This window comes from Microcaecilia unicolor, chromosome 2 (assembly GCF_901765095.1).
Source record: "Microcaecilia unicolor chromosome 2, aMicUni1.1, whole genome shotgun sequence".
Classification (NCBI taxonomy): Eukaryota; Metazoa; Chordata; class Amphibia; order Gymnophiona; family Siphonopidae; genus Microcaecilia; species Microcaecilia unicolor.
In genome coordinates this window covers 233,004,133-233,030,701 of record NC_044032.1, presented here as the reverse complement: position 1 = coordinate 233,030,701, position 26,569 = coordinate 233,004,133, and the positions used below count along the sequence as shown (strand labels likewise).

General features: G+C 42.1%; 1 protein-coding gene across 3 annotated transcripts in view; it reads right to left on the bottom strand.

Annotated features, from left to right (window-relative positions):
• The window catches only part of ERMP1 (endoplasmic reticulum metallopeptidase 1), a 182,226-nt gene that overhangs the window by 30,089 nt on the left and 125,568 nt on the right, over window positions 1-26,569 (bottom strand). For all 3 annotated transcript variants that reach the window (XM_030193791.1, XM_030193789.1, XM_030193790.1), the window contains 3 exons: window positions 23,824-23,976; window positions 20,934-21,133; window positions 2,894-3,009 (listed from right to left, as the gene is read on the bottom strand). In XM_030193791.1, coding sequence (XP_030049651.1) covers window positions 2,894-3,009; window positions 20,934-21,133; window positions 23,824-23,976 — 469 coding nt within the window. The remainder of the gene's footprint in view (window positions 1-2,893; window positions 3,010-20,933; window positions 21,134-23,823; window positions 23,977-26,569) is intronic.

Below are 26,569 nucleotides of genomic sequence, written 5' to 3'. Positions count from 1 at the left end.
CCAGTGGAGAGAGTCTAGACCCTCAACACTAGTCTGCATAAGGATGAGGAAGTGGTACGGCAGTATCGACAAACTCTGCATCAGTGTATATGAATGGATTGAATCCCATTTTTTCCAGTTTCCTGCTGAGTGGGACCATCATTATGTTAAACAGTATCGGTGATATTGGGAAGCCTTGTGGCACTCCGCAATCCGAGATCCAGGAGGCTGAGAGTTGGCTGGCCATCTTTACTAAGCATGACCTAGTTCTTATTAATCCATTGGACCAGGTTGCAACTACCCCGTTCATTCCCATGCTGTCAAGTAGGGTCATTAGTGTTGCGTGGTCTACCATATCGAAGGCACTCGACATGTCAAATTGTAGTAGTAGGATTCTCTGGCCTTGACTCTCAGCCTTCTGAATTTTGTTTTCAGTGTGGTGAAGACCGTTTCAGTGCTGTGTAGTGGTCCGAAGTCAGATTGTGATTTGTGAAGGATTAAGAAGTTTGTTAGATATTCCATTAGTTGTTGATCTACTAAGCCGTCCATTGTTTTGGTCAGTAGTGGTATTGAAGCCACAGGTCTATAATTTGTGAGTTTGTTGATCTTATTCATTGTGTTTTTGGGGACTGGGGGTCAGTATGATGTTGCCCTTGTCTGTAGGGAATTGACCACTTAGAAACATGTATTCGATGTGTTCTATGAGGCAGTCAATGAACCAGACAAGTAGTGGGACACTTGTCCAGTAGGTAGTTAGAATGTGCATATTTTGTTAGCATTGTTTTAACTGATTTGGTTGTCGGTATCATGAATTACATGCACATTGTCTGCTTCGATATGTTCGTTTCTGGTTTCATACTCACATTGTGTAGAAAGTCCATAATGGATGTGTGTGTTTTATCTAGATTTGAGTATAGGTTAGTTATTTTTTGTTCAAAGTGTTTAGCGAGTTCATTCACAGCTGGCGATGTTTCATTTGATGCTAGTAGCTTTTGGTGTTTAGTAAGTTATTCATGAGTTTGTATACTTTTTTGTGCTAATCTGATCTTGGCTCATGTATGTGCTATAGTATTCGGCTTTTGCTCTTTTTATCTTATGTTTTAACATTCGTATTGCTTTCCTCCATTCAGTTTAGTTTAAAGTCTGATTTGTTTTTGGCCCAGTTTCTTTCTAGTTTCCTACATTAGTTTTTTCATTTCTCACAGCTCATCATTGAACTATGGGTGGTGTGGTTGTTTCTTGCGTGTTATTTTCATTTTAAGTGGCGCTATTTTGTTCAGTGTCAACTAAAGAAGGCAACAGCAAGACAATGGGATCTGAATGAGCATGTCTCTGTGCTGATATAATGCAGGAAAAGAGAGAGGGCACCTTAGCCTCTAGTGGCAAAGGAACTTGGGTAAAACCTTTCACAAAATCAGCAAACATTATTTGTAGAAAAAAAAAAATAGAAATGCTCTGAAAGCTGGAGGGACACCAAAGATGAAAAGTCATTAATCACTGTAACCAACACTGGCATAGGTGGTGTAGGCTTTTGCACAAAGGACTCTGCAGAGGTAGGTTCATCTATACAGAACATGTCTTTTGCAACAGAAGAGTATTAACACTGCACTGCTGGTGTTGCATAGAAAACAAGTCTATGCGCCTCAGGAGTTTGTATTGGTATATATTTGCTTTGTCAGTGTTTTGGTTACTCACTTCAAATACTTAGGGTTCTATATTGATCAATACTTATGCTCAAACCCAAATTTCAGCCACAGTTAAGATGTTTCTTTGCATTACAGCAATTTTGAGCAGTAAAGTTTTTGACATGACACAAACCTAAGACCAAGTCAATCCGCTTTTAATGCAGCACTGGCTTCCTATCCAATACAGAATTCAACTTGTTCACATCCTTTATAGTGGTACTCCTTATCTTTCTTCTCTGATTATCTTACAAACATTTCACTACACATTGGTCATCTCTACGTGCTTTCTGTCCACGTACACAACTAGATTCTGTCAGAACGCTTATTATGCCGCTCCTTTATACTAGAATGCAGTCCTTTCTCTCCACACAGAATTCTCTTTCCATATGGAAATCAGCCATTAAAACGTCTTTTCCAGCTGGTCTACAGCAATTGCAACCAACATCTTCAGTAGGTGCTCTGTCATAGAATTACCCTCAATGTGCACAAAGTATTCTGAAATCTTACTTGACCATTAGACAAGCAAAGATGGTAATTCACTCAAAGCTATCATGTAGCACTACTGCAACTTGTCACAGGCCAACCTCTGTCCTCTAATGGGACTTGAAAATCTTTGCAGTGAAGCTATTTTAGCAGGGCTGCTCAAACCTGTGACACCCCCCCCCCCCCAACACACACACACTAGTTGGTTTTCAAGATATCCTCAATGAGTATATGTGGACGAATTTGCATATATTGGATTCTTCAATTTATGTCAACTTATCTCATGCATGTTCACTGTGGATAGCCTAAAAAGGTTAAGTGGCTGTGGTGACACAGGAACCGATTAGGGAACATCTGTGAGAGCAAGACACACCTCCTGCAGTTATTTCTGTTATTGCAATTTTGCATGTGATGAATACATGGTGAGAAGGCTACATGTTTAAATTAAAAAGAAAACATTTGCTCTCCTAAAGGGACTCAGGGAGAATGCCCAAGCCCAGATCCCATCCACAAGCTGGGAGATTCCACACCACATTGTTTATACTAAGCAGGGAGAAGGACAAACCCCATTTTACCAAACAAGAATACAATTGAGTCTTTTCCAGTCACACTAAAGAGTATAAAGCTATGATCTGTGTCTGCCAGGAAAGCAGAGCATTGGTGAATTACATTTATACCAAAAACATCACTTCCATTAGAACTTGAGATGACAATGCAGAATATATACAAGCAGATAAGTCCTCTACCTGTAATTTCAAATGTTAACCTTGTGGAATCCCAGGGCATCTGCTCTTTTGATATAAGTCTGAAATGTGTAGGCTTGGAGGGCAAAGCTTCAGGGGCAGGAAGATACCAGTTCTTTCTAGAAGAAAATAAACAGAAGATCTGTTTTGAGTTTATTTAGATTTACATTCATATTTCCAGATTTACATTCGTATTTCCAGCCTTTGATATAAAAAAGCTTCTGCACTCTGAAATATGATCAATTATTAATGACAGTTTGTTTATCCATCTAGTCAAATCTAATCTGAAGCAGATGCTTCTTAGACAAGATACTGCTCATCTGAATATTGGGCGTTAACAGCCACACACATGCTGCACGTCTTATATTCCGCCTGAACCGATATACTCATATCACCCCTCTTCACTGGCTTCCAATCAGATACCGCATACAGTTCAAGCTTCTCCTTCTTACCTACAAATGCACTCAGTCTGCAGCCCCTCATTACCTCTCTACCCTCATTTCCCCTTACGTTCCCGCCCGTAACCTCTGCTCACAGGACAAATCCCTCCTCTCAGTACCCTTCTCCACAACCGCCAACTCCAGGCTCCGCTCATTCTGCCTCGCCTCACCCTATGCTTGGAATCAACTTCCTGAGCCCTTGCGCCAAGCTCCCCCCCCACCCATCTTCAAATGCTTGCTCAAAGCCCACCTCTTCAATGTTGCTTTCGGCACCTAACCTTTATACCTTTCAGGAAATCTAGACTGCCCCAATTTGACTGACTGTACATTTGTCCTTTAGATTGTAAGCTCCTTTGAGCAGGGACTGTCCTTCTATGTTAAACTGTACAGCGCTGCGTAACCCTAGTAGCGCTTTAGAAATGTCAAGTAGTAGTAGTAGTAGTAGTATATGCCAATTCGCTGAAATCTTCTGCCCAGTGTGTGGCAGTAACCAAAAAAGCAAACAGGATGCTAAGAATTATTAGGAAAGGAATGCAAAACAAGATTCAAAATATTATAATGCTTCTGTATCACTCCATGGTATTGTGTTCAGTTCTGATCACTGTATCTCAAAAAATATATAGCAGAATTAGAAAAGGCTCAAAGAAGAGCAACCAAAATGATAAAGGGGATGAAACTCTTCTCGTATGAGGAAAGGCTAAAGAGGTTAGGGCTCTTCAGCTTGGAAAAGAGACAGATGAGGAGGGATATGATTGAGGTCTATAAAATCCTGAGTGGTATAGAACAGGTAGAAGTGAATCAATTTTTCACTCTTTCAAAAAGTACAAACACCAGTGGGTATTCAATGAAATTATATGAAAATACTTTTAAAACAAATAGTTGGAAATATATTTTCAAAGAATAGTTAAGCTCTGAAACTTGCTGCAAGAGAATGTGGTAAGAGTGGTTAGCATATCTGGGTTTAAAAAAGGGTTTGGACAAGTTCTTGGAAGAAAAATCCATAATATGTAACTGAGATAGACATGGATGAAGCCACTGCTTGCCCTGGGATTGGTAGCATGGAATGTTGCTACTAATTGGGTTTCTGTCAGGTACTTGTGACATGGATTGGTCACTGTTGGAAGCAGGATACTGGACTAGACAGACCATTTTATGTGGAACATCTGAAAAACATTATCAAAAAGGCAAAAGGGATAACAATTTAGATCTGAGAATTCAATTTTACAGTTTTCTGGGTGACCAGACAAGACCTACACGTGACAAATTATTTTTATTTATTTATTTGGATTTATTTACCTTTTTGAAAGAATTCACTCAAGGTGGTGTTCAGTAAAAATAAATCAAACATAAGCAATAGACAATTACAGCAGTAAAAATATTCAAATAATACAAAATATGGCATAGTATATGTCAACACAATATGTAATAGAACATTTTAATAGACAGCGTAAGGTACTACAAGTTAATTACAAGACAGGTGATACTGTTTCTCACACACATGCTCACCCGGTGCAGGAGAATATCAGCATTTCCTATCTAGCTCCCATGCCTCTTTCATGCCTGTGGACAGACATGATTGTATCATGGAGCAAAAAAATGGAAAGGGCAAAAGTAACCAACCTAGAAAGATTTTAGCCAGCTTCGTATGTAATAATTTGGAACTAAAACTTAAATCATCTTTTTACAATACAGATTATAGTAACTAGAGAATTCTAAGAACATAGGAAAAGTCAAACCAGATCTGACCAAGGTCTAATGAACCCAGGAACCTTGTCTCCAAAAGTGGCTGGTCTGGGTCACAAGTACCCAAATCTCACAAAGGTTGGTCTATTTCTCATAACATTTTCAGGAATGAGCAATGGCTCTCCCTAAGTATACCTGGCTAATAATTTATGATCTTTTCCACCATGAACTTGTCCAGACCTTTCTGAATACCACTATGTTAGCTGCCTTGGACACATCATCCAGCAAGGTTTCACAGCTTAAATTTATGCTCTGCTAAATGTGCAAAAAGCAATATAAACCTGTGTTTTCAATCTGCTTGTGACAGGTTTCATGGAGAGTCTTCTTGTTTTTGTGTTGTTTTGAATGGTAAAAAAAAAAACATTCCCTACTCATGATTTTATAAATGTCTATTATATCCCCTTCTTAGTTGTCTTTTCTCCCAGCTGAGGAGCCTTAGCATGTTCAATCTTTCTTCATAAGGAAGGTATTCTATCCTATTTATCATTTTGTCATCCTTTTTTCTGAACATTTTCTAGCTCTGCTATATCCTCCTTAAGATGAAGTATCTAGAACTAAACACAAATACTCTGTGTCATCATACCAGGAATCTAATACAGTGGTGTAATGATATTCTCTGTTTTTTTCTCAATTCTTTTCTGAAAAAATTCTTAATATTTTATCTGCTGTCATGGTACACTGGGAGAAAAATATGAACATGGTGACTCCAGGATCTTTTTCTTGGGTGGCAACTCCTAAATCAAAACCCTGTATTTTGTACCTACAGGAATTTGAATTTAGTTCATGCCTTTTCAGTAGGGCGAGTTATAGTCAGATACAGCAGGTATTTCCCTGAGGGCTCACAATCTAAGTTGTACCTGAGGTAATAGGGCTGTAATAGAGGGTTAAGTGATTTGCCCAGAATCACAATGAATGTTAGTAGGATTTGAACCCTGGCTTCCCTGGTTGTCAGTCCAGTTTTCTAGCTACTTGACCACATTAAATTTAATCTGCTATTAAATGCCCTGTCTCCTTGTCTCACAAGATCTTTCTGTAAATTCTCTGTCATGATCTAATTTTGTGTTAGCCACAAGTTTGATCACCTCAGTTGTCACTCCCATCTCTAGACCATTTATGAATGTGACAAACAAGGCATGATTCAAGACTAAGGGAGTGAAACAATTCTCATTTTGGTCTTTCTTCATCAATTTGACACTTCAAACCTGGCTCGTATGCAAATGCTTAACAAATCTGATGCTGTGGCTGGATATAAATTTCATTTGGATAAATCTAAAACATATAAATTAGGACACTGGAGAGTGATTACCTCTGCTCTTCAACAACTTCCAAGGGTTTCCGAGTTTAATTATTTGGGTATAAATATTGGTAGCACACTCAAGATCTTTATAAAGTTAATCATACTTCACTTCAGAACAAGAACCAGAAAGATCTACAACTGCAAATGATCAACATATTTCCTAGGGAGGGAGGATTAATCTAAGATGAAGATTCCGCCTAGGTTGTTATATGTCAACACCTTCCTTGCTCGATTCCTAGATCAGTCTTTTAAAAACACTGAATGGGAAACTGTCTAGCTTTATAGTCGTGGAATAGGACTGAATATTCTTTCCTTAGCATCTATAACAGTACAGAACCTGTAGCTTTTGCCCGTCGACCAGCAGATGGTGACAGTCTATTCATAAAGCACACTGTTGTATGCTCCTGAAACGGTTGGAACTAGTTTTCTTTTTTTTTTTTCCTTCCTGCCATTTTCTTTCTGTCCTTATCTAAATATCTAAATGAGGAAATTTTGGAGGAGTTTCTCAGGAGGAATACGAGGTTTACTTCTCCTCCCCCCCCCCCCCCCAACAGCACCTGGTTCTTCCTTTCTGTGAAGATGATAAAAAGAAAGAAAAAAAAACACACACACACACACACAAAACTGAATACCAGTCCACGGGAGCTTAGGTTATGGTTCTGCTTCAGGCGTGCTTACTTTTGCACACTTCCCCCCCGGCACAAAGAGGCCCAAGCACCAAGCTCAATTTTGTTTCTGGTCGGCACACTTGTAGTAAACTTCAGACTGAGTAAGGAGGCTCCACCGAAGAGCATTAGGTGCTCTCGCTATGGCAGCCATCGTTCCTCTAAGTCACTGTCTCTTGCTGGGCACGTTTTCGGCAGTCGGGGGACCAAGCAAGCAATTGAGCTAGAGGTGGGCAGACAAATTTAAGGCAGGTCATTTTTCCCCCCAATTGTTTTTTTATAGCCTGTTTATTGGTCATTATAATACAAAGTACAACATACAACAAAACAGTGTCAATGTGTGTTGTTTCTTCCCCGCAATGACCCAATGTAAAAGAACTGAACACAAGTACTTAACACAGAAAACTTTTTATTGCAACCATTGCAGCACTGCACTGCAAGGGAAAGAGCAGCAGCAGCAGAAGCAGGTTCTCTGGCTATTCCTTCAGTTGACATGGCTTCTACTTTGGCACAGCCTCCAGGACAGCAGAGCAGCCTGCCTAGTGAGATGACATTACAAACATCACCTATTTTAATTTTCCACAGGACAATACAGTAGCTGGGGATTCCCTTTTCTCCTGAATTTGTGCTCTTTTTAGGATAAGGCTTTTCTGCCAAGATGGTCTCAGAGGGATCAGCATACAAAATCTTTGATTTCTACCTCTTCTGGTGGGTTTTCAGGAAAAGGTTTAAGGATATAATGCTTGGACATGTTAGAAGAATTTGATACTCATATTTTTCCTGCTCTTATTTTTCATAATGAGGTTTCTCGTGGTTCCAGGGCTCTTGAAGCAATTGAAAGAAAGAGAATTACCAGTACCAGAGGATGATGACCCTGCAGGGTCCACATTTTTAGAAAGACCACCTTTCTTCTATTATTGCTAAAACATTGAACATTTTAGAAATTCCTGTTATTTATCCTCAGCAGCCTGTCTCTGTGGGTGCCCCCATTTTGGGAGAAAAGAGGAAATAAAAACCCTTTCCCTTGCATCAGGCTATTCAGTCACCAATGTCAGCTTAGTGGGATATCCCAGAAGACAGACAGAGTAGTAAGAGCTATGGCTAATCTCTATTCTTGGATATCAGAAAAGAGAAACAAACATCCTAAGGTAGATGCCTTAACAGCTATTACAAGAAGAACTACAATACCAGTAGGAGGCACCACACTTAAGGATACTCAGAATCAAAAGCTAGAGTCACTGCTTAAATGAAGTTTCAGCTTTAGCTCTTCAAGCAGCTGTATGTCATGCCTATGTCTCTAGAGCTTCTCTTCTCTCTATTCAGCAATTACAAAGGAATGATCAGAGGAGCTGGATACTCCAGAAATTCCAGCGTTCTTGGCACCTGGCTTAGCTTATGTAGCTGATGCTAAAGTATGAACAAGGTCAAAGAGAGCAAGAGGCATGATGTTAGCAGTTTCAACTAGAAGACTTCAATGGTTCAGAAATTGGTCTGCAGATTCAGCCTCCAAATTAGAGAGCTGCACGGTAACAGGGTTAATGGGAATCCTGTGGAGATCCCTTCCAGGTCCATGGGACTTCCACAGGGAGCCCCTCCAGGTCTGCAGGGTCTGCAGTGTTCCCAAGGAAGTGTAGTGCCAGGCCAGCCTACCTATCCTTTCCTTGTGCCGTGGCCGCTGTCTCCTCGCTGATCAGAGACTGGGAGGTCACAAATCGCCAGGTGCGTGTGTGTAGTGACTGGCAATTTGTGAGTGTGACCTCCCAGCCCCACTCCCTGATGAAGCATCCTCTTCAGTTTCTTTTGCTCCAGCAGTGTCTCTCCATGTGCACACACAGTACTGGTCAGACTCAGCACAGCAGCACCACTACTGCCGTTGGACTTGCCAAAAAAAGGAGGCATCAACATTCATGTAAGCAGGCAAGAAATGATGCTGCATATTTTCATCTCTTCTTCTTTCCTCTCTGGAAATAACCCCATTCCCGTTTAGGTTGATTAGTATAGCAGAATGCTGTGGGTCAGGGCCGGACCAGGAGCTAACATGCTGCAGAGAAGCGGCGGGTGCCGAAGGCAGCAAGGCAGCGTATCGGAATCGCTGCTGGGTTTGGAACGTCACCATGAAGGGGGAGATGCCACCCCTCCGAGGTGCTGCTCTTGAAGAGTGCCGTCCGAGATTCCCACCTCAGGTGGCCTAATGGTCAGCTCTCCCTTCTGTGGGTTGTGTGGAGAGGCCACTGTGAACAGTTTGTTTTCCTGTTTTTTTTAGCACCAGCAGAAGGAATTTTGATTCTTAATTGATTCAGTTGGAAGTCAAAAAGTGACTGCATTTCTTGCACTGGGGCTCAAGCTTTTACCTTTTTGTAAGTAATATATAGTCATATTTCATGCTTATTGCTTCCACGTGCTGATGAAATTACCAGTTTTGTTTTCTGTCTGATGTCAGATGCCTTTTTATTTTATTTTTACTACTTACATCTGGATAAATCATAAATCTTGCTCTGGGTAACTGCATGTGATTGTAAATTGTCTCATGTATATATTTATTTCTGCTTTGGATATTTCTTAAAAGGTATTTGAATTCTTACTATGTAGGTAATGAGTAGTAGTTAGTATTAATTTGTTTCTAAGCTAGTTTAGTAATAATAGCACTAAATGAAATTAATGGATATGGTTGTTAGCATTGAAACCTCCACAAGCACAGAGAGGGGAAGTTATCAACAAAGGCTACTGTTAAGTTGGGTTATTTTACCACAAGCCAAGTTATTTTAGTACAGGGGACAGGTGCTAACAGAGGAGATTCCAGTGGGGACAAGTTAGATTTCAGCGGAAGAGGTGAAATTTCTGTCCCTATGCATCTGTCTACTCTAAATTTTGAGGAGGAATTAGAAAAATCTGTTCAGGACTTGAGAGACTAAGCCACAGAGACTGCCTGAAGACAAACTCAAGTTGACGTCTTGGGTTTACAGGTCCAGATTTGAAGATTTGAAACAATACAGATCTCGACAGTCTTAGGGACAGACTCAATCTTCCTTTCATGCCAACAGGAAAGCTGGAATCCAGGAGCCTTGAGGGACAGGTATCCCCAAACCTCCCAATGATGCCCTTAAGATTCATTCCCCTCATCTTCAGATAAGTGGCCACCTGTGGCTGTCTCCAGAGAAATGGACCCAATCAAGTCCAATCAGTAGGTTTTAGATGCGATAAAAGCTAGAATTTTTCTGTTCTTACTGATTTCTTTCTGGTGTCTCCCTGTTGCACACCAAAGGTGGCAGTGTGGGCCATGCAGCAACATCTTCTAGGCTTAGGAGCAGTGACGCTATTCAAAGGACCAAGTGGAGAGTAAGATGGTATTCAATTTACTTTGTTGTCCCAAAAAAGGAGCTTTGAAGGTTCTTCACTTCAATGCGGCCATCAGACCAGGAGATGTGATACTTTCTCAGGATACAGAGTACTTGGCAGCAAGTTTTGATACCAAGTCAGATGTTTTTTTCCTACCTGAGCAGAGACTACACAAATTTCAATCTCAAGTTTGGAGGCTTCTAAGCATCAGGATGCCTCAGGCATGAGACTACATGCAAGTTCTGGGATTGATGGCAACTGTCATAGGTTTATTTCCATAGGCTTGTGCTCACAAGGCCACTGAAACAATTTCTCCTTTCCTACTGGTCAGCAATGACTCAGTTAAAATCTCCACTTATCTTGAACAGTGAAAGCAAAAACCAGCATGGAGTGGTGGCTTCCATCTATCAACCTTCAAGGAGTGAGCTTGTTTTCACCAACTTGGATAATTCTGACTACAGATGCCAGACTGACATCTGTAGTCAGGGTGCATTCCATAACAATGCACACAGATTTAGAATGCCAAAGCCCCTCTCATGGCCACATCCCCATTTCAACTATGTGACTTAGAATTTACATGCACATTACAGAATATGCTTAACGAGTTGTGCTTATAAATCTTAATGCCAATTAGTGCTGATACTTGTTAACATCCAACAGTGCTGATTAGCTGGTTGAACAATTAAGTTACACACATTGAAGCATATTCTATAACAATTTCCACACAGAAATTAAGGTGCAATATATAAAATCCCAAGGATAATCTTTTATTTCCATGACTAATGAAATAATATGAATGCAGCAAGGGACAAAAACAATAGACAGGGCAGAACAGCAAGAAACTTGAAAGATTTTAGCCAGCCAGAGAAGGGGCACAGCAAAGGGGCTAGCCTTTTGTGCACAATCTTCTGTGTCTCAATTTGTTGGGCATTTCAAGCATTGGGATTTATTGGAGTTAGGATTGAATGACAGGGATTGGGAATGAACAAATTATCAGATTCAACTTTTGGTTTTTTTTTCCCTTTTATTTGGGATATATAGGGGAAATATGGTGAATTGGGGAGAGGTGACTAGGGTTGTATGGGTAGGGAAAAGAAGGTAGAGGAGTTTGGGGAGTTCTGAGGTGAACATGCAGGTTATCAGTCTGTACACATTTAGTTTCGGTGACCCACCTATCTCTAGGCACCATCTTACAGAATTACCCCCCCCCCCCCCTCCGTATATTAGATTTGGTACCAAGGCACCTTGTGGAACCAGGGAATGGGCTGACTAGTTTATTTGGAAATGTACGTGCACTGGCTGGAAAGGAAGATATAAAGATAACATCTCAGCATTTAACAATGGGTTTAAAAAAGGCAAAATCCATTGTATTTTTATTTTATTTTGCTTGACTGTCAAAAATATACATATCCTATATAATAATGTGTACCTCCAACATTCTACGTCTGGATGCCTGGGTTTGTAACATCCATAACAACTCATTGCCCCACTCTCATGTCAAAACGTAATGACGTCAGAGGGCAGAACAGTGAGAGGGAAGGGAAGCCAGCACCAGCCAGCCAGAGAACGTTCAGGTACAAATCGAGGGGAGGAAAGAATCGTGGGAGAATCGCCCCCTCCCTCCCTCCCTCCTCCCCTCCGAGTTCCAGGCCCCCACTCTCTCCCTCCCTCTCCTCCGAGTTCCAGGCCCCCCTCCCTCCCTCTCCTCCAAGTTCCAGGCCGACCTGCGCTGCCCGCCCTCTTCTCCCAGTCCTTTGCCTGCTCCTCGCCTTACTGCGTGCTGCCCAGAATTTAAAAGTTCTTACCTCGGGGTCCGGCAGCAGCAGTGAAAGGCGGGCAGGCACGGTGCTTCAGCCTGCCTTCCCTTCTCTCTCAGCTCTGCCTCTGGTCCCGCCCTTGCGGAAACAGGAAATGAGGGCGGGAAGGGAAGGCAGGCTGAAGCATCGAGCCTGCTCGCCTTTCACTGCTGTCGCCGGACCCCAAGGTAAGAACTTTTAAAATCTGAGTGGCACGCAGGAAGGTGACGGACAGGCGGAGGACTAGGAGAAGAAGTCAGGCAGCGCAGGTTGGGCTAGCACTTGGAGGAAAGGGAGGGAAGGAGGCAGGCCTGGAACTCGGAGGAGAGGGAGGGAGGGAGGCCTGGAACTCGGAGGAGAGGGAGGGAGGCCTGGAACTCGGATGAGAGGGAGGGAGGGGGCCAAGCTGGAACTCGGAGAATAACCTTGCTAGCGCCCGTTTCATTTGTGTGAGAAACGGGCTTTTTTTTACTAGTAATTATATATTTGACATCCATAGGAATTGAATGGGCTTCCTCTCATTTACTGCACAGAAATCGCTAGCGTGGCTTTATAAAAGAAGCCCTTAATCCCTGCAGCCAGAACGTGCTTAATTTATGAAAGGCTTATAACTACTCCTGGCATTTTCCTCGCCACTATAAAATCTAATAGTTGCTTACACTCAAAGAAAATGTAATTTTTTGCAAAATGTTTTCCCAATATTTAGCAGGAAATTTCAATATATGGCACCTAGCAAAAGCCCTAATGCTTAGCTCAAAGCCCAGAAGTCCTTTCTGCGCTTCTGTGTCACTTAAACAAGATCAGGAAATATATGAATATTTGAGCCAATAAACTGATCATGAATATAGCAGAAATATCATCACAGAATATAATTCTTATGTTCCAAAGTGAAATTCACCAGATGAGTTGTTGTCTGTAATAACTTCGAGAGCTTTTCAAAAAATGCTGTTAGGTTCATAGAGTCTGAATCTGTTTTCATATTCCCTATCGGGGTTGAACTAGCAAAAAGATCTTCCCAAATTCAAACATAAAGCTCATACATAGTAACATAGTAGATGACGGCAGAAAAAGACCTGCACGGTCCATCTAGTCTGCCCACGATAAACTCATATGTGTATACCTTACCTTGATTTGTACCTGTCTTTTTCAGGGCACAGACCGTATAAGTCTGTCCAGCAGTATTTCCCGCCTCCAACCACCAGTCCCGCCTCCCATCACCGGCTCTGGCACAGACCCCGTATAAGTCTGCCCTCCCCTATCCTAGCCTCTCAACCACCAACCCCTCTTCCCCCCGCCACCCAATTTGATCCACAGAAGCTTAGCTGAAATTGGGTGGCGGGGGGAAGAGGGGTTGGTGGTTGAGAGGCTAGGATAGGGGAGGGCAGACTTATACGGGGTCTGTGCCAGAGCCGGTGATGGGAGGCGGGACTGGTGGTTGGGAGGCGGGAAATACTGCTGGACAGACTTATACGGTCATACAATGAGAGGCATATTCTCAGCTGGTATTAACAATATAACATGAAAATATTTCTGTACTATCTCAACTGGGAAAATAAGAGATTTTGGAAAATTCAAGAGTTAAGTTGTTCCCTCTTATTTGATTTTCTGTATATTCCAACTTGCGATTTACAAAATCTCTTTCACCAAAGTCAATTCTAATTGTTTCATTTCTGTTCTTCATGACTCCCTAGTTTCTCTTCACATTCAACTTAACTTTAGCATTCACCAACAAGTTCTAGGTGGAGAACAATCAGTCTAAAAAAATTACAATCAAATAAGATGGTCCCTCTGCATAATCCAAGTATAATCAATTGAACATATAGCAATATAGAATCCAGACAAAATTCAATTCTCAAGGACAGAAAATGCCAAGTTTTCACTAAGCGTAGAAACGTCATAGTCCACTGTCAATCTAGTTCGCAGAGGTACAGAATTCCAAAGTTCTGTTCCTCTTCCAAGTATAGCTGTGTTAAATGTCTTTTCCAAACAACATACCGAGTGGGAGGGATTGCCAAGCCAATATCATTTAAAGATTTAAGAACCCTCTCTTTAGTTGATGTAATTGATCCATTTTCCTGGGTCCAAGGAGTGCCTGCTGAAATAGTCAACCTCCACATTCAAGGACCCCGCAACATGAACTGCTGACAAGCAGAGATTTTCCTCCACTTTACTCATGAGGGAGGCCACCATCAGATGACTGTGGGCCTCACCTTGCATGTTGATATAAGCCACCGTCATCACATTGTGAGAAAACTGTGACCAGAGCCTCCACCAAAAAGGAAGCAAAGTTGCATAATCTATTCTTCACTGCCCCGAGCTCCAAGCGATTTATCGACCGAGACTCCTGTTCCGTCCAGGTGCCCTGTGCCAGATGGAGCTTGTAATGAACTCCCCAACCCGACTTGCTTGTGTCCATTGTCACTACCTCCCACTGTGCTATTGGAAAGGGAGCTCCAACGGTCGACAATCACCATTGCATACTCCGCCTAGCAAACAGCATCCAAGGAAGATGAAGGTCATATTTCTGTCACACCAGAGACCAGCAGTTGAAAATAAAAGACTTCTGTAATGGCCGCATATAAGCTCTTGCCCATGACACCCCCTTTCATCGCTGCTGTCATTGACCCCAGAACCTAGACGAAGTTCCAGACCCTAGACCTGCCTTGACTGAGAAGGAAAATCTGTTGAACCAGCTTCGACCTCCTAATCTCCATGAGGAAGATCCTCTCCTGTGCTATGTTGAACAGAATGCCCACATACTCCTGTGTTTACGATGAAGATAGTCTGCCCTTCTCAAAATTAATCCCCCAACCCAACGACTGTAGAAGACTGGCTTGCCAAGCTGTCCAAATAGGACGCACAAATAAGCCAGTTGTTGAGATATGGGTGAACTTGATTACCTGGCACCAAAAGAAAGACGCTATACCATCATAACTTTGGCTAACATGGTTGGAGCTGTGACAAGACTAAAGGGCAAAGCCTTCAACTGGAAATGATGGCCCAGCATCGCAAAACATAGAAATCTATGATGTGGCGGCCATACAGGTATAGACAAGTACACCTCCTTGAGATCAAGGGTGGTGAGAAATTCTCCTGCTTGAACTGAGGCTATGAACCTCAACCACCTCTGTTCCTTTTCTACAAAGTGCCTGCAAGAGGAGGAGCGACCCGGCGGAAGAACTCCAACTTGTAACCTTCTGTAAGAATATCCAGAATCCACTGGTCTGAAATTATTTTGGCCCACTCTTCCTGAAACTCCTGAAGACATCCTCCCACCAGAAGAAGAAAGACAGGGACCAGCCTTGCATCATTGAGGCATTGGGCATGAAATGAAAGGAAGACTGGCACACCTGAAAGCAGGTCTTCTGACCATATTGCTGATAACCAGGCTAGTACCGACTGCTGTCTCCAAATCAAGAATTCCCTAAAGAGACAACCAGAGGCCTTTGACTAATTCTCTGGCAACCTTTGTGGCTTAGTTTCCCTCAGTTCTTTCACCAAGTTACTGAGATCTTCTCAAAATAAATGCTTGCTCAGAAAGTGCATTTTAACTAGACTTGACTTTAATGCTGCATCCACTGCCCAATTCCACAAACAGAGTTGACAACATACTATGACAGCCAGTCATACTTTGGGCTGTAACCTGTGACATGTCAAATAGAATCCGCTAAAGTAGGCCAACCCCACTTTCAGCTGGGCGATATGGCGCTCACCTTGTATTGCTGATTGTTGATGCTACTTCAGGCATGCTTTTGCCACAAATGAGCTGCACATTGTCACTTGAAGGCCCAAAGAGGCCACTTCAAAGGCCTGTTTCAGCGAGTCTTCTAGATGACTATCCTGTAGGTCTATTAGAGCAATGACCCCTTCCACTGGCAAGGTGGTCTTCTTAGTCACCGCTGTAACCAGGGAGTCCACCTCTGGGAAGCTACAATTTATTTTTCTCCTCTGTAACTAATGGGAAGAGGAAAGTCATGGCCCTTCCCACTCCCAGCCCCACATTCAGTGAGACCCATTCTGAATATCTGGATGCATTGGGAAGGCCTTAAAAGGACCTCTAAGAATCCCCTGTGATCGACAAAGATAAGAATCCTCCTTCTGACGTAGAAGGCTTCTCCATGGAAAGCACTGCCAGTGCCTCAGAAATAAGAGTACTTTATTTGTTACATTTGTATCCCACATTTTCCAACCTATTTGCAGGCTGAGCTACTCTTTATGAAACAACCTCAGTACTTTTGGATCATCTCCCTCTTCAGAAGGGAGCTCTCCTTTGATGACTCCTTCAACCTTGGCTCCTCTGAATAGACAGAGGCCACATCAGATAAGGAGTGAGAAGCACAGATAGCCTCATATGGCCACTCCTGGAGGTCTAAATGAGCTCTCTTAGGAGTCAGAGGGGCAGAGAGACAAGAAACTGAAGCACTTTGCAGAAGCTAAGACTGTCCCTACTTCAGTAAACAGGCCTGGTTAACAGCAATATAAACTCTGGAGAAAACAAAGATCCTGGATGCAGTTGAATGCTCTGTTGGGCCCCAAGGCTGTAAAATGGCGGGCTCTGCGCACAGACAGAGGCTGCTCCTCACTGCCAGTAGGCCCTGACAAAATGGCACCCGTTCCTGCGCTCTCCTGTGTCAAACTGCCAGAAAGACTGAAACCCCCAGTATATTCAGATGCTATGCCAGATCCGAAGATGTGCTGCAGCTGACCGTTTCCTCAGCATCCTGAAGGATTCCGGGCTTGCATGTACTGCAACGCCCTGACGCAGGCCGGCAGGTCCTACAGTGGGAACACTGCTTAACTGCCTCTGCAGGAGTCACCATTCACCCCAACTGTCATAAACAATGAGTCAGGATCTCTCCCTGCACCAAATAGAACTTGCAGCCCTTCAAGTGGTTCTGAGTCAAACTTTGATTAGGCTTACCACTGCCAGCTGCTCCCTCCAAGCTCACACAGATGAGAAAGGCTCAGGACCGATATTCTGTCCCACGGTCTCCAGCAAACCTCTTTCCTTTTTTTGTTTTTTTAAAAGGTTGTTGTGCTGAAAAAGGAGAGCTCCACAGGAAACAGGTGAAGGGAGGGAAGAAGTAAATTTGCAGGGCACCAGAGACAGTTATCTAAAGACCTCCAGATATGATTCTGCAGACTCAAGCCACCTACAAACCTCAACTGGGGACCAGCTGACCAACAGGAGCAGAGGCTGAAAAGTGTGTCCATCCACCTACTGGAGATAGAAAATACTGAGGAGCTAGACTGGATACCAAGAGAGATATGTCCGAGCTCAAGTTTTCTTTTTTTTTTTATTGAATTTAAACATTTGCAAGCCATACACTTGAATCAAGCAATATCGAGCTAATGTTTTCCAAACAAAATATTTAACCAAGTAAAGAAATAAAATATAAAGAAATTTCAACAATACTACAAGTATTACATAAAGTAAATATAGCTCAGCCTCAGACCACAATTAGAATAGAGGGCTAGAAAATAATAGGAGAACAAAAAGAAGCATTTATTACAGGAAATATGGCCTGGTCGATTAGCACATTATTTCTCTTAGATCAACTTGCGATAGAATTTATTTGGTTAAACTTTTCTGATCCCAAAAAAATTTGAGCTGATCAGGCTCAAGAAAGACATATTTGTTATTCATGTAGTAAACAATACATTTGCAGGGATATATCAACATAAACTTTGCTCCTATACCTTTAGTCTCTTCCCTTAAAGCCAGAAATAATTTTCGTCTATCCTGAGTCGTCTTAGTCACATCAGGATATATCCATATCCTGGCCCCACAGAAAAAAGTCAAAGCATTTTTAAAGTACAATTTCATCAGAGAATTCAAGTCTTGTTCAAAGACAAATGAGACTAAGACTGAACTTCGGGTCTTTATATCCGATAGTGACTGTTCTAGGATTGCTGAAATAGCCAAGGATTCTCTCTCTTGTTCTTGAGGAACTACATTTTTCTTATCTTCCACAGATTTTATCGAATTTGGTAAATAATAAATCTTATTAATTGGAGGCAACAAGGAAGATGAATAATTAAGTATTTCTATGAGGTATTTCTTAAAAAGTTCAAGGACAGAAATTCCTGAAACAACCGGAAAGTTCAGTATTCTCAGATTCATTTACTCTTGTCCCGAGCTCAAGTTTTCACCCGCTGGATGGACACAACTATCCCCACAGATTCTGGAATAGTGGTAAGGTACATAATGAAAACTTGACTTCTTGGTTTCAACTTTGGCTGAGACCAGGTGATAAGCTTCAGATGTAGTTTTGGTTTTGGCCAAAAGCTTTCAGTTTCGGTGGCAGTTTCAGTTTCATCCAAAATTGAACAAAGCCGTTTCGGTTAGCCTCTACTAGAGAGATGCCAAGTTACCCAGTTGCAAAAGGGAAATTCTGAGTCAGTCCTGGATTTCTGATAACCCTAGGCCTGATAATATTATGGGACCTGAACCACTGATTTCAACTGGTAGTCATTGGAGATTAAAAACAGAACACTAAATTGGGATGCAATTTCAAAAACAGAACTGACCAAAAAGTCTCCTCCTAACTGGGTAATTTGGCAGCTGCAACAATGAACTAAGAACCAGTGAAACTGGTAAAGTCATTTCACCCTCCATTACCCTCTGGTGCAAACCAGAGATGCTAAGGTAGACTGTGCTAAAAGAGGTTTATAGGGAATGTGTTGGAGATAAATCATACAAAGTTTTGTGTGTGAAGAAAGCCTCCCAACTGGAAATAGAAAAAATATTTAGCTTTCTTTGACACTTCTGAAAGGATATATAGATGGAGTGGTGGCAGTATTAGGGCAATGATCAAAATATTTGTGGAGAAGTAGCCTAGTGCAGCATTTCCCAAACTGTGCACCACAGCACCCTGGTGTGCCATGGCAAATCCCAACCTCCCTCCAGTCTGAACCACTACTGCAGACAGCAGTGGCAGAAAAACAAAAACAAAAAAGCAAGCACAGGGCTGTAGCAGCCTTCAAGCATGTGCTGTCAGTTCTGTCGGTCTTCTGTCCCAGAACTGGAAGTGGACATAAGCGGGGGCAGAGGACCAAAATAGTCGACAGTGCATGCCTGAAGGGTGGCCCAGTGCTTTTTTTTTTTTGTCGCAGCCACTGGAGACAGTGAGCAGACGGCCTTTGGGACTCACAAAGGCTACTGCCAAGGAAGTTGGATGAAAACAGGAGATGGGATGAGGTCAAAAAGTTGAAGTCAATAGGTCAGTCTCTGTTTCTCTTCCCATTTGAAACAAAGCAAGAAAACCTATGAACTGCTGCTTCCAAGTTGTTATTCTTTATTGTTTGTAGCATTTTTATTTAACCTCACTTATATTTTTAAACAGCATACAGATGTACAAAGAGGAAGTATAATAATGGAATAACTTTTCATAGGTAGAGTAGTAATTTGTTATAAATCGTAATCAGTGTGTCATTTGGAGGGGCTGGTTATATGGACACCCTAGCACTGTTATATTTGTGCAGAGGAAAACTACTACTACTATTTAACATTTCTAAAGCGCTACTAGGGTTACGCAGCGCTGTACAATTTAACATAAAGGACAGTCCCTGCTCAAAGAGCTTACAATCTAAAGAATATGGGAGACCTGTGGGGGGGAGGGGGAGGAGACCTCTGTGGCCGAGGGGGGGGGGGGGGGGGGAGGTGTGCCATGAACTGAAAGAGTTTGGGAACCACTGGCCTAGTGGTTAGTGCAGCAGCGTTTGATCCTGGTGAACTGGGGATTCCCGCTGCAGTTCCTTGTGATTCTGGGCAAGTCACTTAACTCTCCATTGTCCCAGATACAAAATAAATACCTGTATATAATATGTAAACAGCTTTGATTGTAATCACAGAAAGGTTGTATATCAAATCCCATTCCCTTTCCTCTCCTTTCCCAATAGTTAGCAGAATAAATTCCCTGGGCTAAAAACATCCCTTTGAACCAGTGGACTTCTCCATTCCAGCCTACATTTTTTATTTATATGAAACTATCCCCACCAGAGATCTAGAAACATACACAAGCACTGTCTAGCTCTCATCTAGTACTGTCCTGCTGCTTATTCAGGCAGTGCCCTGATCTCCCCACCAGGTCTGCCCATCATCATGTAAAGTTCTCACAGTTGCTGCCAATTCTTTTCCTCAACCTACAGCAGACCCTTAACACTTTCCCCCATGCTTTTAATTCCGACTCCTTTTCAACAATCTTCTTCCCCCACAATGACATTCAATTTCAGTGTGGTCTCCAAGGCACTATGCAGAGTTAAGCCTACCCCCCCTACCCCAGCACTTATAGCTCAGCCCCTCCTTCCTGTAACTAGAACTCTTCCCATTGGCTGGATCCTACCACAGTCTCTGTCCTAGAAGGGGGGGAGGAGATTGCAGAGTTGTAGAGGGCTAAACTCAAAAATATCCAGACAGTAAGAAAGATGGTTAAAAAAACAGGTAATTTACATATTTCTAGAAACCTTTAAAAAAGAAGAAAGAAATCCAGAGAGTTGGCAATCCTCACCTCTTCAACAGCTTTTTCTTCATACTGGAAGTCAGAGGGCAGAAGCCCAGAAAAGAACTAAACCAATACCTACTTGATTGTGGCAGAAAACTCTTGCCATGCATGCTACAGTACCAATACCTTTTATGTCTTCTAAAACAAAAGCCTACTTCACATTTAAACCTCTTAACCAAGTGTGCACAGTTCATCTATCTGGTCCCAAGCACTCACTTGCACGAAGAGACACTAGAAAGCTAATGCAGAAAGCACCACCAACCTGATGAAAAACTGAGCTGGCAGAAACCAAGGGAAGCCACAGAATGGAACATCCTCACATTCAGCCTGGACAGTGTCATTGATTTCTGGTACATGAGGCGTGATATGTGATATCCCCGTGTAATCAAAGCTATTAATCCATATTCCAGAATCCCGTTTGACTACGTTTCCATCCAAGTCATGAAATGTCCTAGTTGTGTGCTGATGTGTAAAAATAAATGGAAGATAATATCGGGACAGGATTGGTGACGGGAGGAAGAAAAAGCAAGTCATTAAAAAACATAACAGAACGAGAGGTTTAATGCTTCCCAATTCTCACCTCATTTCCCAACCATAAGATGAAGAGTATTTCCTGAATTAGAGTGACTGAACGAAGTACCTGGATTCAACATTTATTTTATTAGTAAGTTTCAGTTCTACCTGGTTTAATCTAGGTTTTAAAGTTGATAGACTCAACTATAAAAAGAGCTTTCTGAATACATAAGGCCTGTTACTTCACAAAATAATAATAAAAAAAAAAGTTCTGTTTAAGTGGTAATGATGACAGCACTCTGCTCAAGAATCCACAGAGGCAACCCTTAAAAAAAATTACTTATGCTCAAATTTTTAATTTAAGCTTACTTCCAGATATGTAATTCACAAAGAGCTGTAATATTTCTAAAACAAATATAATCAATATAAACAAAATAAAATGGAAAAGAAAATAAGATGATACCTTTTTTAGTGGACATGACTTAATACATTTCTTCATTAGGTTTTGAAGGTAGCCCTTCTTCGTCAGATCGGAAATAAGCAAATGTTGGTAGATAACAGTATATACAAGTGAAACATCAAAGCATTTCAGTGACAGTCTAACAGGATGAGGGTGGATAGGTGAGACACAGGAAGAGTCAGGTAGATGAGGGACAGGGAGATATGCATGGAGATAGGAGGGTGACAAAGCAGTACAATTTTATGGTTTATAATGGCCTAGAAAACCCAGATCTTTGTTAAGTCCTGTCTGGTGGGTGTCAAACTATTTAACCATTCTGACTTCAAAGATCTTACGTTCCTGTATTGTTTTAAAGTTCCCTTTCAGGATTCTTACCATGAAATCACTGGTACAGTGTTCTGGTTTTGTAAAGTGCTGCCCCATAGAGGTGACATCCTGATTGGTACTAGCATTTTTCATATGGTGTCTATGTAAATTAAATCTCTTCTTTAGCATCTGACTTGATTCTCCAATGTAGCAGCCTTCGTTGCATTTTTTACACAATGATATATACCACATTGGAAGATGAGCACGTGAAAGAATCGTTAATGTTGAATATTTTTCCTTTGTGAATGACTGTGGGGTCCTGTGAAATGTTTTGGCATAGTTTGCAGCTGGATATATTGTAAGGATGTGTGCCATTCTCTTCTTTTTGAGTCTGTGTTGGGAGCTTACTTCTAATTAGCTAGTGTTTTAAGTTGGGTGGCTGTCGGAAGGCCAGCACTGGTGGGGATGGGAATATCTCTTTCAGTAATTCATCCTCCTGGAGTAGAGGCTGTAGATCTTTTATGAGTTTTCTTAATTTTTCCACCTCTGGGTTGTATGTCACTATAAGAGGGATTCTGTCTGTGGCTTTTTTTTTCTTCGTACTGTAGCAGATTTTCCCTGGGTGTTTTGAGGGAGGAGGCAATATTCTTGGAGATTATTTTGGGGTTGTAGCCTTTCTGTTCGAAGGATGCAGTCAGGATTTCAAGGTGTCTGTCTCTGTCCCCTGGGTCAGAGCAGATTCAGTGGTATCTTGTGGCTTGGCTTTTTTACCTATTTGGTTTGGCTGCGTCCCTGTTCGTGGATCCAGCATCCTCGTACCCGTGCTTTCACAGCACTCTAAGTTGGTTTGACGTTCAGCAGAGGATTCATCTATCGACCCCTGAAGAAGCCATTTCCGCCGAAACATGGACCGTGTAGGGTCCCAAAAAAAACTCTTTTTGGAGCTCTTACGCCTGTGTTTTGGCTGGTCACTTGGACTTGGTTTTCTTCCACCCTTTGTTTGGTTTGCTTGCGTTACTATGGAAGGAGTGGACCCCCTTTTTCTTCTTTGTTTCCATTAAATATTTTGTCACCCACCAGACAGAACTTAAAGATCTGGGTTTTCTAGGCCATTATAAACCATAAAATAGTACTGCTTTGTCACCCTCCTATCTCCATGCATATCTCCCTGTTCCTCATCCACCCAACTCTTCCTGTCTCTCACCTATCCACCCTCATCCTGTTAGACTGTCACTGAAATGCTTTGATGTTTCACTTATATATACTGTCACCTACCAACATTTGCTTATTTCCGATCTGACGAAGAAGGGCAACCTTTCAAGAAATGTATTAAGTTATGTCCACTAAAAAAGGTATCATCTTATTTTTCCACGTTTTATTTTATTTCGGTTGATTACCTTAAAAAGTGGACTAACACAGCTACCATACCTCTCTAAAACAAAAATGCTACTGCAGACTTACCAGAGACAATAACTTCTTAACATATTACTTGCTAGCTACAAATTGTCCATCAAGGGGACACAACGAAACTCACTGCTGCACATGAGACCAAAAATACCCCATATGGGTTAACTCCAAGCAATTTCAAATGTCCAATGGGATTTGGTACTGAATATTTCTCATGCTACCTATACCAAAATCATGGGCAGAGTAAAATCAATTTTAAATATTGATTTAGAACATTGTGGTACTACCTGTTTTAAAAGGTAAATGTATCTTTGCAGTAAGAAATATGTAAAACCCAGATGCCGTGTGACCCTCTTTAGGAGAATCAAACTAAGAAGAAAATGTCAAATTCCTTCTCAAACTTTTTTCAGGTGATAAATGGACCTGTCAGAGCTGGACTATTCATTTTATACAGTTAGCTTTTTACCTGGAGAAAGATCCGCTTGGGTTTTGGGTTGGCAGAATCTGAACTGTAGGGGAAAAACGCCCCGCTGCATACCAGAATCAATGTTACTGCAGACAATGATGTCAGCATTAGCAAGGTCTTCTTCATGCTTTTTGTTAGGTAAACAAAATGGACCTGGAAGATTTAAAAGGGGAAAAGAATTCATAGTCCACAATTAGTTATGTCGTCACTACTTTGAATAAGTCATCTGCAAACTGGATCTCTATACTGCCTTTTACAGGTCAGTTAATGTGTTAAAACATTGGTTTTGGCAAAGATCTGCTATTCCAGTGATTCCCAAATCTGTGCCCCGATGACCAAAAGCAAACGCGGGCACTAGAGGCTATTAGTGCCATACTAGTGCCCGACTTTGCTCCTGTCCAATGATTGGAGCCAGCAAGCACGTGAAACAAGCTCGCCGGCTCTGACCGCAAATAGCATGCAAAACAGGGCATTACCTATTCCTCCCAATGCTCAGTGGGCAGTGCGCCAAACATTGGTGCTGCTCCTGTGGCAAACCCTATGCTAGCTCGGAGCTGGTGTTAAGGATTGCAGAGCATTGGAGGGGAATGGGAAGCCCTGTCCAGCATACATTTGCATGCTTACAGGCCCCCCTATCCCACCTGGACACAGGGGCTGGATATCCAGTGGACCTCCAGTCCCCCTAACCCCCCTCTTGACAAGTTTCCCAAGTGGCCCAGTGGCTTTCTCCCCCCCCCCCAACAAAAGGGGTTGAAGATCCAGTGGACCTCTAGCCCCCCCCTTATCCCCCACTCTGACACCTGCCAGGTGCCTACTGGGCTGCACTGGGCAGGGCTTCAATACCATATAAGGGAAAAACTACCTTATATGGTATTGAAGTCCCACTCAGTGCATCCCAGGAAGCACCTTGCAGGGCGTCTCCATTTTGAATGCAGCAACCCCCAGGAGGAGGGAGTGCTACTCCCTCTTCCCTTCTAAAGGTACCTGTCAAACAACTTCTGCAGGAGGATTGTGACTTGAGTGCATGCCCAGGTACAATCCTCCTGCATTAGTCCCCCCACGATCAAAACTACTAGTATGCAAAATTTGCAAGCTATTAGTTTTGATCATCAGGGCTTTAATTCCCTGCATTGTTCCAGTACCAATTTTTCAGCACTGTTCTGAACAGCACAGGAAATTTGATCATTGGCCCTCTGGTCCTAGAGGAACACTAGCCAGTCAGGTTTTCAGGATATCCACAATGAATATTCATGAGAGAAATCTGAACGCACTGCCCCCCACTACATGCAAATCTCTCTCATGAATATTCATTGTGGATATCCTGAAAATCAGACCAGCTGGGGTGCCACCAGGACTAGGTTTGGGAGCCACTGCACTATTCCCTTCTTTTTATTAGTAAAAATGACTAATATGTTTATTTCCTATTTTTCAACCAATTTATCCACCCATAAGAGTGCACTGACTCCCATACCATTTCTTCCTAATTTCCTCAGAGATCCCATGTGAGATTTTATCAAATGCTTTCTGAAAATCCAAATACACTATTAGCTTGCCCTTATTCCTATTTGAGTCAATATTTAAAGGGACCTAGCCAGTTTGATCAAAACATACAAAAACTGATTGGGCTAGCCATCTAAGTTTACCCACAAAAAAACCTGCTGGGCAAACCTGAGTGTGGAATGAGACCGAGGGCAGGGGAAATGGTTAAGTGGCTAGTATTGATTTTCAGCGCTAGTCACCTAACCTAGCAGCCAAATCTAAGCACTACAAAACAAGCCTAAATCTGGCCAGCTAAAACACTCCCTCTGACCTCCAACTAATGAGGGAGAGATGTTTTTCCTCACTCAATATGTCAACTGCCTTCAACTTGGTCAGTCAAACAAAACTTCTTCAGCACCTTGCAGACCTAAATATTTCTGGAAACACATTGGCATGGTTTAATTCTTATCTTACTGATCAATTGTTTGTCATTTATTCTTCAAACCAGACAGCCACACCTAGATGCCTGCTATCAGGTGCTCCCCAGGGCTCTGTATTAGGCCCAATACTTCCCGATGTTTTCATCGTGCCTTTAGTCCCACTGCTGCAGACCCTTGACTTCGTATTTTTCATACATGCAGATGACATAACTCCTTTATCCCCTGGATCCCCATCTTCCTTTTCCTAATACCTTACTTTCTTCTAAGTTAAACACTGTAGCCGGGTGTAAACAAGATGGCACCCTAAAGAGAAGAATGCTTAGCCGCTTCCCTCGTATTGCGTTTACAATGCCTAATAAGCGTTGTGGGAGAGTTTACCCTGCGGCTTCCGTGGTTTCTACTTCTTTACCCAGATTTGTTCAAACTACCCTCGAGGGTTTCTCACAGATGGATCCAGCTGGTCTGAGGGAGAGGACCATTGTGGGATCTCTCCATCGATTTGCCAACCAGCAGCTGAGGATCCTGTGGGAGCCACTGCGAGGAGCACAATGGTTTGAGGAAACCAGGAAGTTTATCAATCGATGCTAGTGCACAAACTGTTTCAAATACAGAGGAGGACGAATCTTTTCCCAGGAACCTTAACTGTTATTGTACAGCTACCATCGTAAAGTGTATGTATTTTCTTTTCCCTAAGGAATATTTATTTTGAATTAGTGTATTTAAATTTCTTCTTAACGATGATCTCTCATCTCCTCTTCGTACTGGACTGGATTGGTTATCACATGATTATATTTCTTTAATATATTGTTTATATTGCATTATTGATG